The sequence below is a fragment of the Bos grunniens genome, chromosome 2, assembly GCF_055505025.1.
Source record: "Bos grunniens cultivar Pamir isolate PY7600 chromosome 2, Bosgru_T2T1.0, whole genome shotgun sequence".
Classification (NCBI taxonomy): domain Eukaryota; kingdom Metazoa; phylum Chordata; class Mammalia; order Artiodactyla; family Bovidae; genus Bos; species Bos grunniens.
The window spans coordinates 50,499,278-50,514,637 of NC_141166.1; the positions used below are offsets into that span (position 1 = coordinate 50,499,278).

Genomic DNA, 15,360 nt, shown 5'->3' on the forward strand with positions numbered 1-15,360 from the left:
ATATGCACCACTGAGAAAACTGGGTTTATTCTTATTTTAACAGTTTGCATTGCCATACAGGCTGGAAACTCCCTTTCTCTGACCCAGGTAAGGGTGTGTTTTATGTATGGCTATTTATGAGTAGCTTCTACAATATAATCCCTTTATTGAAACTTATTCAGTTAAGTTAAAAGGAGGTAAATTAAATAACTAATTTTACACACTAGCCATGAGGACTCATCAAAAAACTTCTTAAAGAAAAAAAAAAAAAAAACCTACATTTTTAACCACAAAAAAAAAATCTTCCTCAGTCCGGAACATCACCTCTTCTTCCTCATTATAATTTATATAAAGTTTTAAACTTTTAACAGTGAAGATAATAGAGGACATCTGCCCCAAAGACAGATCAGTTGAATCAATTTTCCCGGAGAGTTTTCAGAAGTACATTCTACTCAGAGTCAAGTCAAGGGCACAAGGATGTTGTGAGAACCTGAAAGTCATTCTTCAGTTCTTATGAAGAATATATTAAGAATAAAATCCAGATATCTGGATCCCCTTCTTTTTAAATCTTATGAAGTTCAGGTCATAAGAAGTTGGAAGACGTTGGTTCTCCATCAATTTGCTTTATGATTTGAGGAAATCAATAATCCCTCTAAGTCCATTTTCAGACCTGTTAAGAGGTAGATTCAACTATTATGAGGTAAACTGTAAGGATTCTTTTAGTTAATTGTCTACTAAAGCTCTATATTTTGATATAAAAAGTATATCATATTAAAGTAAAAATGCAGATTTAGTTAGAAATTAAATGCTCCTAAGATCCATAAACTATTTTATTAAAACTACTATTAAAATTCTAAATCTTAATCCAGTAGACTGTTATATTGTAACAAACTATATTTATATTTAAAGAATCTTAATAAAGTTCATTTAGAATGGGAAAAAATCATCACAACAACAATGACCTAGTTCTGAAACCAGGATATGATAGAATAATGGTCCCCAAAGATTTTTATGTACTATCCCTTAGAATTTGGTTTCATGGTTTGGTTCCATGACAGGTTCCACATTAGGTTCCATTTGGTTCCATATTAGGTTCCATGACAAAGAAGATTACAGATGGAATTAAGATTACTAATCAACTGACTTTAAAATAGGAAGATCATCTTGGATTATGCAGGTGAGCCCAATGTAATCACAAAGATACTTAAAGATGGAAGAGAGAGAAGAGTTAGCATGGGGCAGGGTAAGGTAGTATGATGTGAGAAAGACTTCACTGGCTGTTGCTGTCTTTGAAAACGGAAGGGGCCAGGATCCAAAGAATGTAGCAAACTCTAGAAGCTGAAAGGGGCAAGAAAATGGATTTTCCCCTAGCCCACTAGACTCCTCTGTCCATGGAATTCTCCAGGCAAGAATACTGGAGTTGATTGCCATTCCCTTCTCCAGGGATCTCTCCAAACCAGGAACGGAACCCAGGTCTCCTGCACTGCAGGCAGATTCTTTACCACTGAGCCACCAGGGACACCCCAAAAGGAACACAGCCCTGCCAATACCTTAATTTTAGCACAGTGAAACACATTTCAGGCTGCAGACTTCTAGAACTATAAGATAACAAATATATACTATTTAAAGACACTGTGATAATTTGCTAAAGCAACAATAGAAAACTAATATTTAGGGTTTCTAAAATGTAGCTTTTGAAGAGTAAGAAACCCAAACCTCCAAAGTATGCCAAAGCAATCCCCTCAAATCTATCATTGTGTGTTAGATCCTTCTGACTTTCAACTTAAATATGTGTCCCTAGCTCAGTTGATGATGGTTGCTTTAATCACAGAATAGTGAAAGGTTGAACCACCTTAACTTTGCTTTAACTCTGGCCCCATGCAACCAGATTAACATATCCTTAAATCATTGTTTTTTGGAAACCTGGGTTACTGGTGGTTGCAAATTTGAGGAATAAAGAAAATAGGGAGGAAAAAATTCTGCCTTCCCCCACCTCTACCCTACCAAACACAGACATACTTAATATCTGGTAGACCTGGAACATGTTTCTCTACCTCTCAGAGCTTTGGCTTCCTTATCTGTAAGGTTGAAATGATAACCACAGCCATGTTTTTCCAACTGCTATAAGAATTAAAAAAATAATGTAAGATCCTGACAATTTTGGGGCTTCTACACCATGAAATTGTAAAAGAACCCTCCATAACCCTCCATAACTCATCCATGGTGCCATAAACAGTACCTCTAATGGCTCCCTGGAAGAATGAGAGAGATGGTGGACAGCCATGCTTAATAAATGAAGGGGTAGAATTAGAGAATGATCTCAAGCTCTCCAATTCTATAATAATGTAATTGGATAATTAAGCAGCCTTAAGTTTCCACAGTACAAACAAATGAGTTTGTTTGGTTTGGTTTGGTTTTTGCTGCACCACGTAACATGTAGGGTCTTAGTTCCCAGACCAGGGATCGAATCCATGCCCCCTGCATTGGAAGCACTGGACAGCCAAGGAAGTCCAGTGAGCTTTATTTTTCCCACAACAGCTCCCTCCCAACTATGCCATCTCATATCCCCTTGCCCCTGGGTACTCCAGTTATTACTAATAACTGACCTCACTCAGATTTCACAATATAGCTCAGTTGGTAAAGAATCCACCTACAATGCAGGAGGCCTCGGTTGGATTCCTGGGTGAGGAAGATCCCCTGGAGAAGGAATAGGCTACCCACTCCAGTATTCTTGGGCTTCCCTTGCGGCTCAACTGGTAAAGAATCTGCCTGCAATGAGGGAGACCTGGGTTCAATCCCTGGGTTGGGAAGATACCCTGGGAAAGGGAAAGGCTAACTACTCCAGTATTCTGGCCTGGAGAATTCCATTGACTGAGTAGTCCATGGGGTCGCAGAGTTGGACATCACTGAGAGACTTTCACTTTTTTAAGTCCTTAAAAAACTCATTCCTATTCATTTAAAACTTCAATCTCAAGTTCATTTCAAGGTCTTCTTTCCATTCCATACCCCCAAAGCAAGCGAAAACAGTGGTGGTAGTTGCTGCAGTAGGGGGTAGGTCTAGTCTACCCACTTCTCTCTTTCTCTTCCTCCCTATACTTCCCTTCTAGGGTTGGGCTAGAGGATGGATAGGACAGGCCATGGTCTCTCTAAAGATGGCATCATAGGGATGCTGCAGGCCCCACTGGTTTGGGTTTCTCTGCTCCCCGGGTTAACACTGAACTATTGATTCTCTCTGTAAGGCAGGCATCCAAATGCTGACTCTGTGTGGAGATGTTGGTTCTCTACAGTGCTCTTCTTCCTATACATTCATCATACTGGTTTTAGAGATCTCGCTTGGACATGACCTCTTTCTCCCACCACTTACCCAGCCCCTGCCCCAGTCTTTTGTTACTAGAGTCCCTCTGTTCAAATGCCTTCTTTGGGTGGGGCACTAGCAACATCCTGGCCAACTTTGATAGTGTCACCTTTGTCCACACTCAGGAACTCGGACAGCATAAGAGCTCTGCTGGTCTGGCAATTCAGCACATTCCAGAGAAGAGATGAGCATCAGTCCCAGCTTACAGGGAGACTTGGTGGAGAGGGGAATTGTTGGATGCTACCACCATTACCTGCCCAATCTTTACTAATGATTCTCTTGAGTCCTTTCTCTCTCAGCTTCAAAAGGGTCATGAGCTCTTCCACCCAAAATTAGGAAAGTAGAAGGAACAGGCTCCCTTCCAAGGTCACCTCCTCCCTGGAAGTCCTCCCCTTGTTCAGTCTTGGAAAGTGGGGTGGGCAAGAGCAGCAGTGAAGGCTGCCTCTCTGCAAGACCATTAGGAGTGTCTGAACACAACAGTTCACAGTCCCCCTGCGTCTGTGAATCATAGAGTCTTTTGTTTTAAGCTGTGACAGCTAATACCAGCGCTCACAACTATTTCCATTCTGTTATACCAATTTCTATGATGTCTTGTTTCCCAGAAGCCATTTCTCTGTATTGGTGACCCTGTCATGCTGATGGAGGAACTCTGACGAATTCTTCCTAGGGCTAGGGCTAGGAAAACAGGGAAAAAAACCAGACATAACTTGTCTTTAATGCCAACCATTCCCAACAACCGAGACCAGTTCTTTCTAGATCCTTTCCAGGAATCTCTAGGTTCAAGGGCCCTGTGCTGAGTATTCACCATTAGTTGTTATGAAGTGAGGTGTTAGTTAAAAGACTCTCCAGAACCAAAATGCCAACAAAATCCCCAAACTTTGTATTTCCAAATGTACAACTTCTGGCAGAATGATCCAGGTAAAGAACTATTTATTGAAACATTACTGTGCCCATTTATAAACATGGTCCTCTCTGATTCCTTTCTCTTTAGCACACATTGATCCTCTTTCTCTTCTCCCCAAACCATAGAAATCTCAACTTCTGGTGTAACTTAACTGCTAATACTTTTGACTTCTCATAGCCGATGCAATTACTTTCATAATAAATGTGTCATTGGATAAATACCATCACCTCAGCCATAGGACAGAAAGCTGGGGATCAAAAGGTCACCTGCCGTTGAGGTTTCTGACTTCCAATGTGTCTAGCATAAATGTGTACACACACACCACTGCATTTATCACAAAACGAGGTTGATTCCACACTAATTAAACATAAGAGGGTATTAGGAAAAATAACTCTTGTAACTTTCAGGTGTCTGGGGAAAGCCTCATTGTTTAAAAAAAAAAAAATGCTTTAAGAGAATGTGACCAAATGTCTTATTGTGCAAATGCTGCAACAGAGAAAAGACAGGGAGAGAGGGAGAGAGAGAGAGAGAAGAGAAAGAAAAAGCCAAAGTCCTATGCCCTTGCAATAATTTAACATAACCACAGATAGATAATTAAAGCTGACATATGAGGAGTGTTTCAACAAAGAGCAGCCTGTGCCTATAACCCTGGCCAGTCTCCAAGTGATGGGGATAAACCTCTGGGTACCATTTGGCCATAGTACTGTATCTCTGCATAGCAGAATGGACTTGTTACCATCAACACAATAACGTAGCCACGAGCACAGTCATTTCACAACATACTCACATATTTAAATTTCCCACATATTGACTTTGAAATTTCCACCCCTCAAAAAGGAATTAAATGATTAAACAGACTTTCAGTTTAATGGAATTCCTCAAATATTCCTCATATGTGTGATGAACTCACCTACCTCAAATGTAATTGGGGAGAAATCTGAATCATACAGCATCATATCCACTATCACTTATCAAAATTGCAACTTCCCTGGATTAAAAACTCAGGCACATCTTTTTGATTTATTGACGCTGGAAGACAAAACTATCAAACTATAAAATAAATCATATCAGTTTGCATTAATTAACAGTCCATCCTTAGCCTGTATAATTTATAGCAAAGTTGGATCATAAATTGTTGCTTCATGGTAAACATGTTTATTCTGAAAAAGAGTAAAAATATACTAAGAGAAATTCCATTCTTTCAAGCGAAAGTGGAACAGAGTACAATATTACTGTAAAGTCATGGGCATTTTACATGAAAGGTTAAGAAGCTAAAAAAAATCATACGCAAAGAGTCCTTAATAGAGTTTCCCAAAGTTGTTTTCAGAATTGCTTCTTTTTGACTTGTCAGCTAAACTTATTTTTTAAGGTAGCTATATAATGTCTCCTATTTCATGACTACTAGCTAAGGTTTAAATCAATATTATTTAGCAGGATGTATAGTATAAAGATTAAAAGCAACCTATGGAGCTAAACCATTTGAGTCCATTTCTTCGCTCTGCCATTTACTAGCTAAGTAACCCCGGGCAAGTCATTTAGTATCTCTCCAACTGTGAAAAGGGAAATAACAAGTAAAAACACTAAGTACATAAGGTTATTGTGAGGATTTAATGAATGAATATACATTGACTGAACAATGCCAGACTCATAACTTAAATAAGCATTTGCTGTCATTATAAGAAAATTTCTCAATAGGAAAATCTCTGCAAGATGTACTGGGTGTTTTATCTATTAAACATAAAAATAAAGCATTTAATTATTAATAATATATTTAAATATATACTATTTAATTACAGCATGGAATCAATAATTCCAAAGTATTTCAAAAAGGGAGTTCACCAAATGCTGAAGGTGTCTTTGAAGCTTGTATGTCAGTCTCCAGGGGGAGCACAGACTACCAACCTTCATTCCCCACCCCACCCCACTCTGCCACTTCTGCCCCTAATATCTCCTCCAAAAACTAGTAAATGATTACAAGACTGCAAGTTCAAGGGCACTGATAGACTCTGTTTTATGGAGGTGAAGTTTTCAAAGATAAAGGTCAGAGTGCACACAGCGTGGTCTCCTCTATATCACCTCACCCAACAACAGGCTGACCCGAAGGGAACAGAGCAAGGCAGTTTACACTGTCTCTTCTCACATAGTTGCCCTTTTCCTGAGCTCAGATCCCAACCCAGCCTAAGCCTAGAGAGGCATAGAGGGTAAACACATTCTGCTCCTGCTGACTACTTATTCTCTCGCCCAATGGGGTGCTCTTCTGGGCAGCCCACCCTCATTCTCACGTGTCAGATCTGAGATGGGAGATGTGGATTTTAAGGACACAGGCTATTTGGCCTGCTTTGGTTTGAAATCACTTGAGCCTTAAAGGAAGTACCTATAACATGATCAAGTCCAGTTTTTCTAGAGTTCTGCCTTGTAATTTTGGTCCCAGCTAACAGTAAAGGGGGTTTGTTTTCGGTCTCTTTTTGCCCTCCTTGTGCATTTACCTTCCTCAACATCTCACAGAGAAGGTGCTCTGAGATATAATCCCACCATCGTTTCTACCCATTACATAGTACCATACAATGATACAAGTGTGCCTAATTAAATCTGCCACCTGTGCTTAGTCTGGGCTTCTCTGGTGGCTCAGAGACCCAGCTTCGATCCCTGGGTCGGGAAGATCCCCTGGAAAACGGAATGGCAACCCACTCCAGTATTCTTGCCTAGAGAATTCCAGGGACAGAGGAGCCTAGCAGGCTACAGTCCATGGAGTTATAAAGAGTAGGACACAACCGAGCAACTAACACTTTCACTTTTCATGCTTAGTCTAGTACAGATTTAGCACATTTTGAAAGACTTTTGAACAAGTCAGTGTGAAAGAATTAAGAAAGCAGATATTATCTTTCAAAGGTATTTTGAATACAAAGTTGTATGGTTAAGGAAAAACATAATATCCTTGCCAGTAAAACGCATGCTGCTGCTGCTGCTGCTAAGTCGCTTCAGTTGTGTCCGACTCTGTGCGACCCCATAGACGGCAGCCCACCAGGCTTCCCCATCCCTGGGATTCTCCAGGCAAGAACACTGGAGTGGGTTGCCATTGCCTTCTCCAGTAAAAGGCATACACTTTCACAAATTCACAAACAAATTAAGAAATTTTTGGGAACTAAGTGCACTTATTAAAATAGTTTCGTTGTTATATTGTTTCATTTTGGATGGACTGTATTGTTTTCAAAATTAACTTGCCTTTCTTTCCAGAGTGATAATGATAATATAAATAATGATTACTTTCTACTCATCACATACAATCCTACTTGTCTCAAAATAATGCTGCTAAGTCACTTCAGTCGTGTCCAACTCTATGCGACCCCATAGACGGCAGCCCACCAGGCTCCCCCGTCCCTGGGATTCTCCAGGCAAGAACACTGGAGTGGGTTGCCATTTCCTTCTCCAAAATAATGCTAGATTAATTATTAGTGAGGTTAGTTATAATGGTATTTGTGGAAAATAAACTAGATTATATCTCTCTTACACATCCACATAAAATGCTACAGATTAAACTACAAATCAAATTCTAATTTAAATCCAAGGGACTATTCCAATATTTTGTCACATTATTATTTTGTTGCCATCAAATGTTAGCTGAAATACACAATACATTGGCCAAGACTTAAGACAGAATGTTGTCATTATAGAACTTGACCATTCAGTTCTAATTGTTTTTACTGTATATTATAATTTATTAATTACAATAAATTCTGTCTATCATAACCTTCATAGTAAGTAGGATACCGAGATGAACTGGGATGCAAAGATAAACGTGCATGCATACATACTAAGTTGCTTCAGTCATGTCTGACTCTTTGCAACCCTATGGACTGTAATCTGCTAGTCTCCTCTGTCCATGGGATTCTCCAGGCAAGAATACTGGAGTGGATTGTCATACCCTCCTCCATGGGATCTTCACGACCCAGGGATCAAACCCTAATCACTTATGTCTCCTGTACTGGCAGGCAGGTTCTATACCATTAGTGCCACCTGGGAAGCCCTGCAAAGATAAATAAGATTTGAAAAGGCTACAAATATATCTTTTTTTACATCATTAGAAAACATCAAAATATGAAATTATGTAGAACTGACAGGTTCCGTTGCAACAGGTTTACTGATTTATTATTACCCTAGATTGGAAGTGCAATCAAATTATTTTCTCCATCTAGTAATCAATGGTTCATTTACTAGTGGTGAGATCCCAATGGAAAACTCAAAAAGGAATTTTACTCCTGCCTCTTAGTCATTTTAAGTTGATAATTTTTTTAATGTACAATTTTATACAGGTCTCAATTTAGATATTGATCCTGAAAATGGAATTATGTTTAACATTCACCATTATTAAAACTGAACAGTCACTGGGGGAGCAGGAATTACTGCCGTAATTCTTTCTTTGAATTACTCCCCAGCCTACTGCCCAACCAGTTGCTCCAACATTACCTAGAAGCATTAATGGAGTGTTTGTTCTGTGGTACCAAAGGTAAAATCAGCTGTCCCCAATGTCATCTCATAATAGCCTGTGGTGCCTAAGGTCTTATTTGGAAATATATGTTCAATTGACATTTTACTGTACAAAATTTAATTACCTGTTTACTCTACTGTAAAGGGGGAAAGGCTGAGAAAACAATTCTTCAGTCTTAATTGCAATGTATGTTTAGCCTCTCACTGGCTATGCAATTAACTTCTACTTTTTAAACCTTAATACATGTTTCAAGAAGGAAAAAAATTCTTATAAATTCTGATAATAATAGGAAGCACTAATCAACAGGTACTTCTAAAAGTCTCTCATCAAAACAATACAGGGTTCTTTATCTAAATTTTATTCTGAATTCTCTTGAGAGATGCTGTAAGAAATCACATCAGAAAGGCACTACTATGAGAAACAACCACTTCTAAGGTGAAATGTGACAACGTTTCTATGGAAATTTCAGGAAAATTAATACTCTAACTGAAGTTACTGGCACAACAAAACAAATCCACGCAAGAAGTTCAATGCCATTTATGAATCATACCTCAGGAGGGGCATCCACAATGGAAACCACCAGGACACACTTATGGCCAGGTTGTTTATCTAACATTTACCCATAAGTTGATTTTTCAGAACTTTTAACATATTTCTACAGGCAAAAGAGTCTATAAATGCTGATTAATTCCCATGCCAAGTTACAGAAGCCTATTTAACTTATAGTGTGTCTAAAATTTTTGAGTTATTTCTCAATTATACTTCATTCCCTTCATAATTGTCCCTATAAAAAAATATTTTCAGAGCTCCCACACAAGATCCCTTATTTCATTATTCCTCTAGAGTAATACATACTCCTATGCACCATATAGCATGGGCTTCCCTCATAGCTCAGTTGGTAAAGAATCCACATGCAATGCAGGAGACTCTGGTTCAATTCCTGGGTCAGGAGGATCCTCTGGAGAAGAGATAGGCTACCCACTCCAGTATTGTTGGGCTTACCTTGTGGCTCAACTGGTAAAGAATCTGCCTGCAATGCGGGAGATCTAGGTTTGATCCCTGGGTTGGGAAGATCCCCTGCAGAAGGGAACGGCTACCCACTCCAGTATTCTGGCCTGGAGAATTCCATGGACTGTACAGTCCATGGGGTCACAAAGAGTCTGACACAACTGAGTGACTTTCACTTTCACTTTTACTATGCCCCATAATGAGTCTAAAAGAGAATACAATCCTTTACAAACTGCTGCGTGAGAAGGGGAGAAGTGGGTCAGGCATAAAAGAACAGGTGTGACCTTCATATATTGACAACAAGTAGAACATCTGCCAAGCTTCTCTGCCTTTCAAAGCACAGTGCAGGCCTAACAAAATGACCAAAGACAAGAGCATCTGCAATCTCTTTCTGACTGAACTCAACTGAAAGTTGCTCAGTCATATCCAACTCTTTGCGATGCCATGGACTGTCCATGGAATTCTCTAGGCCAGAATACTGGAGTAGGTAGCCTTTCCCTTCTCCAGGGGATCTTCCCAACGCAGGGATCGAACCTAGGTCTCCTGTATTGCAGGCAGACTCTTTACTAGCTGAGCCACAAAGGAAGCTTTCTAGAGTCATCCATTTCGAGTTGTTCTGAATTGGAGAGGTGAAGCAGAGAAAAGAGAGTTTACCCACAAACCTTGGAGCCCAAGAATTTGCCACTTTCTTAGATGTTCACGTTACTTCTAACCTAAAATGTGTTCATGGATCGTGGCTCTTTCTGCATCTGAGAATCAGCATGAGACCACAAGTTTTCAGACATGGGTATGAATCCTGACTCCACATTGTATCAGGAGCTCTCCATGCCTCCTTTCTCTACTTCAGAGAGTTTGCTGTGAGGATTAAGTGATTATAATGTATGAAAGCTCCTAGTTTAGTACCTGACTCACATTAGGCAGTACTTCATAAAAGTGAATAAAATTTCCCTTGCTCCTCTGAGGAGAGCCATAATTTTGATATGGGTCAGCAGGTACCCAAGGAGCATCTTTGAGGCTGCAGCTCAGAAACCCACTACATCAGCCCCACAATCACAATGAACATGACAGAATGAGACCGGCCATGATATAAGAAACATGGACAACATGGAAGTCACTACTTTAGCTGCTTCAGTGAACATCTCAGCACCTCATTTCCAACTTCTGTCTTCAACCCACACACTTATGCCCATGGGATCCAAGTGATAATTTCTTCTCAAGAGTTCATACTGAAGTAGAAGCAGAAGGAAATGGGAAAAAGTAGGACTCTTTAATACATTGCATATAACGGGAGATAAATCATTTGCTTTTTTTTTTCTTGGCTTTGCAGTCTGTGAGATCTTAGTTCCCTGACCAGGGATCCAATACAAGCCCCCTGAATTGGAAATGTGGAGTCTTCACCACTGGACCACCAGGGAAGTCTCTCAACTATTGAGAGACTTATTTTAAAAGTCTTGCTTTAAAAATATGCTATTTTTAAAACATGTATGTACCTCAATTCCCATCATCTATTTGGTGGCCAGAAGTTCGTTCAGATTTTTTGTTACAGCTTATGGACAAACCCAAATGAACTTTTTGGCAAACCCAATAGTATAGGGAGCAAACAATTTCTATTATAGAGTAATACTGATAAACTACAATCTAGAATGCTAAATATTTTAAATACATAAATTTTATATCAATACCAGATAGTTATTGGTCTAATTTCTTAGGTAGAAGTATATTTGAAAGTACAACAGTACCTAATTACTAGATATTCTCAACCCTGCAATTAACTAAACGTGTCATTTTAAACCAAATGTCATAAAGAAGCAATTAAGATGGAGTTTATATAATATTGTGGTATACAACAATACACTTACCAAAAAACATACAACATTTATAAATGTCAATGCTGTACAAAAAATTACATAGAAAAACACAGGGGAAAATGGACAGGTTAAAGAGAACATAGTTTAACTCTCACATTAAATTTTTCAAAATTTAGAACTGGGCATATAAGGGAAGAAACATAATTACAGTAGAAAGACTTTCAAAAAATGTGTAAAGATAAATACTATTGTTTTCATCAGCTCAGAAGGAAATTGTTTTCTCAACTAAACACATGTTTTCACAAATTAGGGAGGGCAAATTTACTGAAAACATTCCTTCTATTAATATACAAGACAGTCTGTTTTCTGGCATGCTAGAGGAATGCAGTATTCTGATTTATCTACTATTCAAGTTTACAGAGAATTAGCAGTCAAATTAGAATAGAAACAATACCCTCAACTGAGCTGAAAAGAATTTGATATTTGATGATTCACAATCTTTCAGTGGCTCAGAGTTATGACCATGAATATCAATTATCACTGTACTAAGGCTATCTGGAACAGCATTTAATAGTTAGATTAATATAAAATGTACTAAAGCTTTCTTTTTGTGTATGTTTCAATGCCAAATAAAAACAACTCTTGGAAAAACAACAAAGAAAGCAATTTTTTCTCAATAGAGAAGCATGTACTACTTACTTCTTATGATCTAGACCTTTTTCAGAAACTCTTGTTTTTATTGTGCTAAAGTGCACAAACCATGGAATGACAGATTCTGAGATGTCCTTGATCTCAGAGGAGGAGTGAAACAGAACCCATCACCTGTCCCTTTCCCCACTGGAAGATAATGAAGGCCTCTGGGAATAGACCCCAAAGACCAATGACCTACAGGTTATCCTTGAAGATTAACAGATGCATCACAATGACCTTAGACAACTCTCCAGACATCAAAATGTTTGGCGCAAGTCTGAATATATAAACCCTGTAAAAACTCTAGCCAAATTTTATTACATAAATCAGTAGCATCAGTAGCTCACCACAGATATATACAGATACACATGCTTATATATGGAATATTTCTGGAAGGGTACACAAGAACATGTTAACAGCTACTGGGGTGGACTTTGTAAGTGGGAATGGGGAGTGGCTGGGAGTTTTCCCTTCAAACTCCTTTGCAACATTTGTTTTTATCATATGCATATATTAATAATTTTTCAATAAAGCTAACTGATAATAAGAATTCACTTCATATTCTGGTATCTTTAATTTTAAATGGCAATTATTAAATGTTTATTTTACTATTAAATAGGGAAAGGATTAAGTTGCTATTCCGTTGCCTCCTTCCTTTTTTGTCACAAAAAGAAATTTCAAAACTAAACTGGCACCATTACTCAGCAAGGACCCTTCCAGGAATATCAACCAGCACATACAAAAATTTTAAACTTACCAATTTAGCTGCAAGAATTTATATACTCCTTACACTCTGTTACTTTCATTTCTTTTACAACAAAAAAAAGCCCAATGCTTTTTATGATGGTATATTTTAAACTATCTTGTGGCTATTGTTTTCACACAACACATGTAGTGTCTACATCTTAGGCTTCAAAATGTATACTGTCTACAGTGGGCTTTTTTAAGTTTCAAAATAACATGCTTTCTGATCTATGGGTTAAAGGGGGCAGGGGCAGGGATCATTTCCTTTTTCTCCAAATTCATACCTAGAAGAGAACACTCCTCTTCACATAATCTAAAAGTCACAAAATAATAGAAACTACTACAAGTCATTTGCAACTACCACCCACTCTTCTTTTAATATAGAAATTTCCCTGTTTGGCTCTAAACTTCCATGTGTCAGTATTGGGGAAAAGCCTAGACCATACTTGGAGCTAGCTGGATGGACTGTGGGAACAGTCTACCCACACTGGCACTAGGAGTTCCAATTTAGAGCTTGAAAAAGAGAAACGTATTGTGTGATGTATACACAGCTTCAACCTGAACAAGGGTTTTGAAGGTATTAATACAAGCACATTGAATAGTAAGTATGGATAGGTCCAAGTCCATCCTTCATTTTCATCTTTGGCTTATTTTTATATGGAAGCAGTTTCATACTGAATGTTCTTCCAAGATCAATTTTAATGTCATGTACTCAAGATTATGTACTCACGCATTTATGCTAAAAGGCCCTCTTCCAAAGCCTGTGGAAAGGTTCTGAATTCCAGGAGACCTTATACCGATGTCATGAACCCAAGATGAAATCTCAAACAGGAAGCAAGCCCCAAGTGGAAGGAAGACAGAAAGAGACAAGAGGAGGGATGAGGCTAGCCAAACGGATAAATAGAAACCGTGACTGGTAGTTGAAGGGTCGGGAAGCGTTCTCCTGGATGTGGTGGTAACCACGAGGACCAGTGGTGATGCTTGGTGGATTTACTGCTTTCCGGTTACACTATCTGCACAACTCTAGGCTCCACCTTCGCTCTTTACTTTGCCTACTTTGCCGCAAGGTCCACTGAAAAAAGCCTGCCTACGAGGAAGGTTCACGCTTCGTGAGATCTCAAGACAGTCTGAGCCTCGAAGATTTGTATGTTTTGTTTTTTGGGTTTTTTCCCACTTGAGGGTAAACTGTGCGGAGAAAGCTAACTTTTCGTTGGAGAGCAGTGCACGACCTTCCCGCAGGTCTGCATTTATATTGAGTTCTGCCTTCCTCCTTACATCAATGGTTTAGAGAAACTTTCATAGAAAATGAGGGAAAGCATCCATCAAAACGCAAAGGCGCAGAATGGAACTTTTCCTCTGCGGTGAGAAAAAAAAAAAAAAAAAAAGTCACTTCTGCTTCTCACAGCCAAGAGCTGAGTCTGGGAACCTCCGGACAAGGAAGGAAGGTTTGGTAATGAAGGACACTGGAGAAAACAATGCTAAGCCTGCGATGCCTCCGGACACCGTACATCCTGCCCCAGCCCCACGGCCCACCCACAGCCAAGCTCCCGGGGCCGCGCGGCCTCGCTTACCTTGATGATGCTGCTGCGCCGAGGGGTCGCCCGCGCAGCCTCCAGGAGGGCGGCCTCACTGTCCGCCGGGGGCCCCGCAGCTCCGGGCAGGGCGACCCCACTGCGACGGTCCCTCCACCGGCCCCCAGGGGCCGCCGCCACGCAGTCCCCGGAGGTGGCATCCGGGCCGACTCGGGGGTCGTCTTCGCTCCCGGCCGCGTCTGGCGGCGCTGAACCCTCCCTGCTGGCTGCGCCCTCGGCCATGGCCGAGCGCGGTTCGGACTCCCCGCGGGGAGGCGGCACTCCCGGCAGCGAAGTGCAGCCGCTGGGCACGGGTGCGCTCCTGCACCGGGAGGCGGCCCGGCCAGACTTTGTTTCACCGCCCGGTTGCGGCGGCGGCGGCGGCGGCGGCGGCGGTAACTTTCTGGAGAGGAGGCATCTCTCGAGTAGAGACGTCCGCGGGCTTTGGTCCAGGAGGCCGGCAGTCCGGCGAGGGGAGGACGGCGGAGAAGATGTGAGCAGGAGGGAGGAGAGACGACAAGGAGAGGGAGGTGTCCGAAATGTGATGCACACGCCCGCTCTGCGCCAGACAAAAGGCACCGGTCGCCTGGCCGGGCGGCCGCAGAGGCCGGGACGCGTGCGGCCTGAGAAGGGCTGGAGCCCGGCGACCGCTGCCCGGCGCACCCGCCACCTGCCCAGGGACCGCGATGCAGCGGCCCCAGGAAGTGCGGCGGCGGCGGCGGCGACCTCCACTCCGCTCTGTTGTGACAGGGAGGGAAGACTTGTTTTGACAGCCCGTGGGGATTGGCAGGCGTCTGGGCCTCTTAGGAGCCTCG

At 40.9% G+C, this 15,360-nt stretch overlaps 1 protein-coding gene across 4 annotated transcripts in view; it reads right to left on the reverse strand.

Annotated features, from left to right (window-relative positions):
• PLCL1 (phospholipase C like 1 (inactive)) overlaps nt 1-15,285 on the reverse strand; it is a 367,382-nt gene extending 352,097 nt beyond the window's left edge. For all 4 annotated transcript variants that reach the window (XM_086347364.1, XM_086347374.1, XM_086347395.1 and 1 more), the window contains exon 1: nt 14,546-15,285. In XM_086347364.1, coding sequence (XP_086203490.1) covers nt 14,546-14,788 — 243 coding nt within the window. In that variant the 5' untranslated portion in view covers nt 14,789-15,285. The remainder of the gene's footprint in view (nt 1-14,545) is intronic.
• Nucleotides 15,286-15,360: the final 75 nt, after the last annotated feature.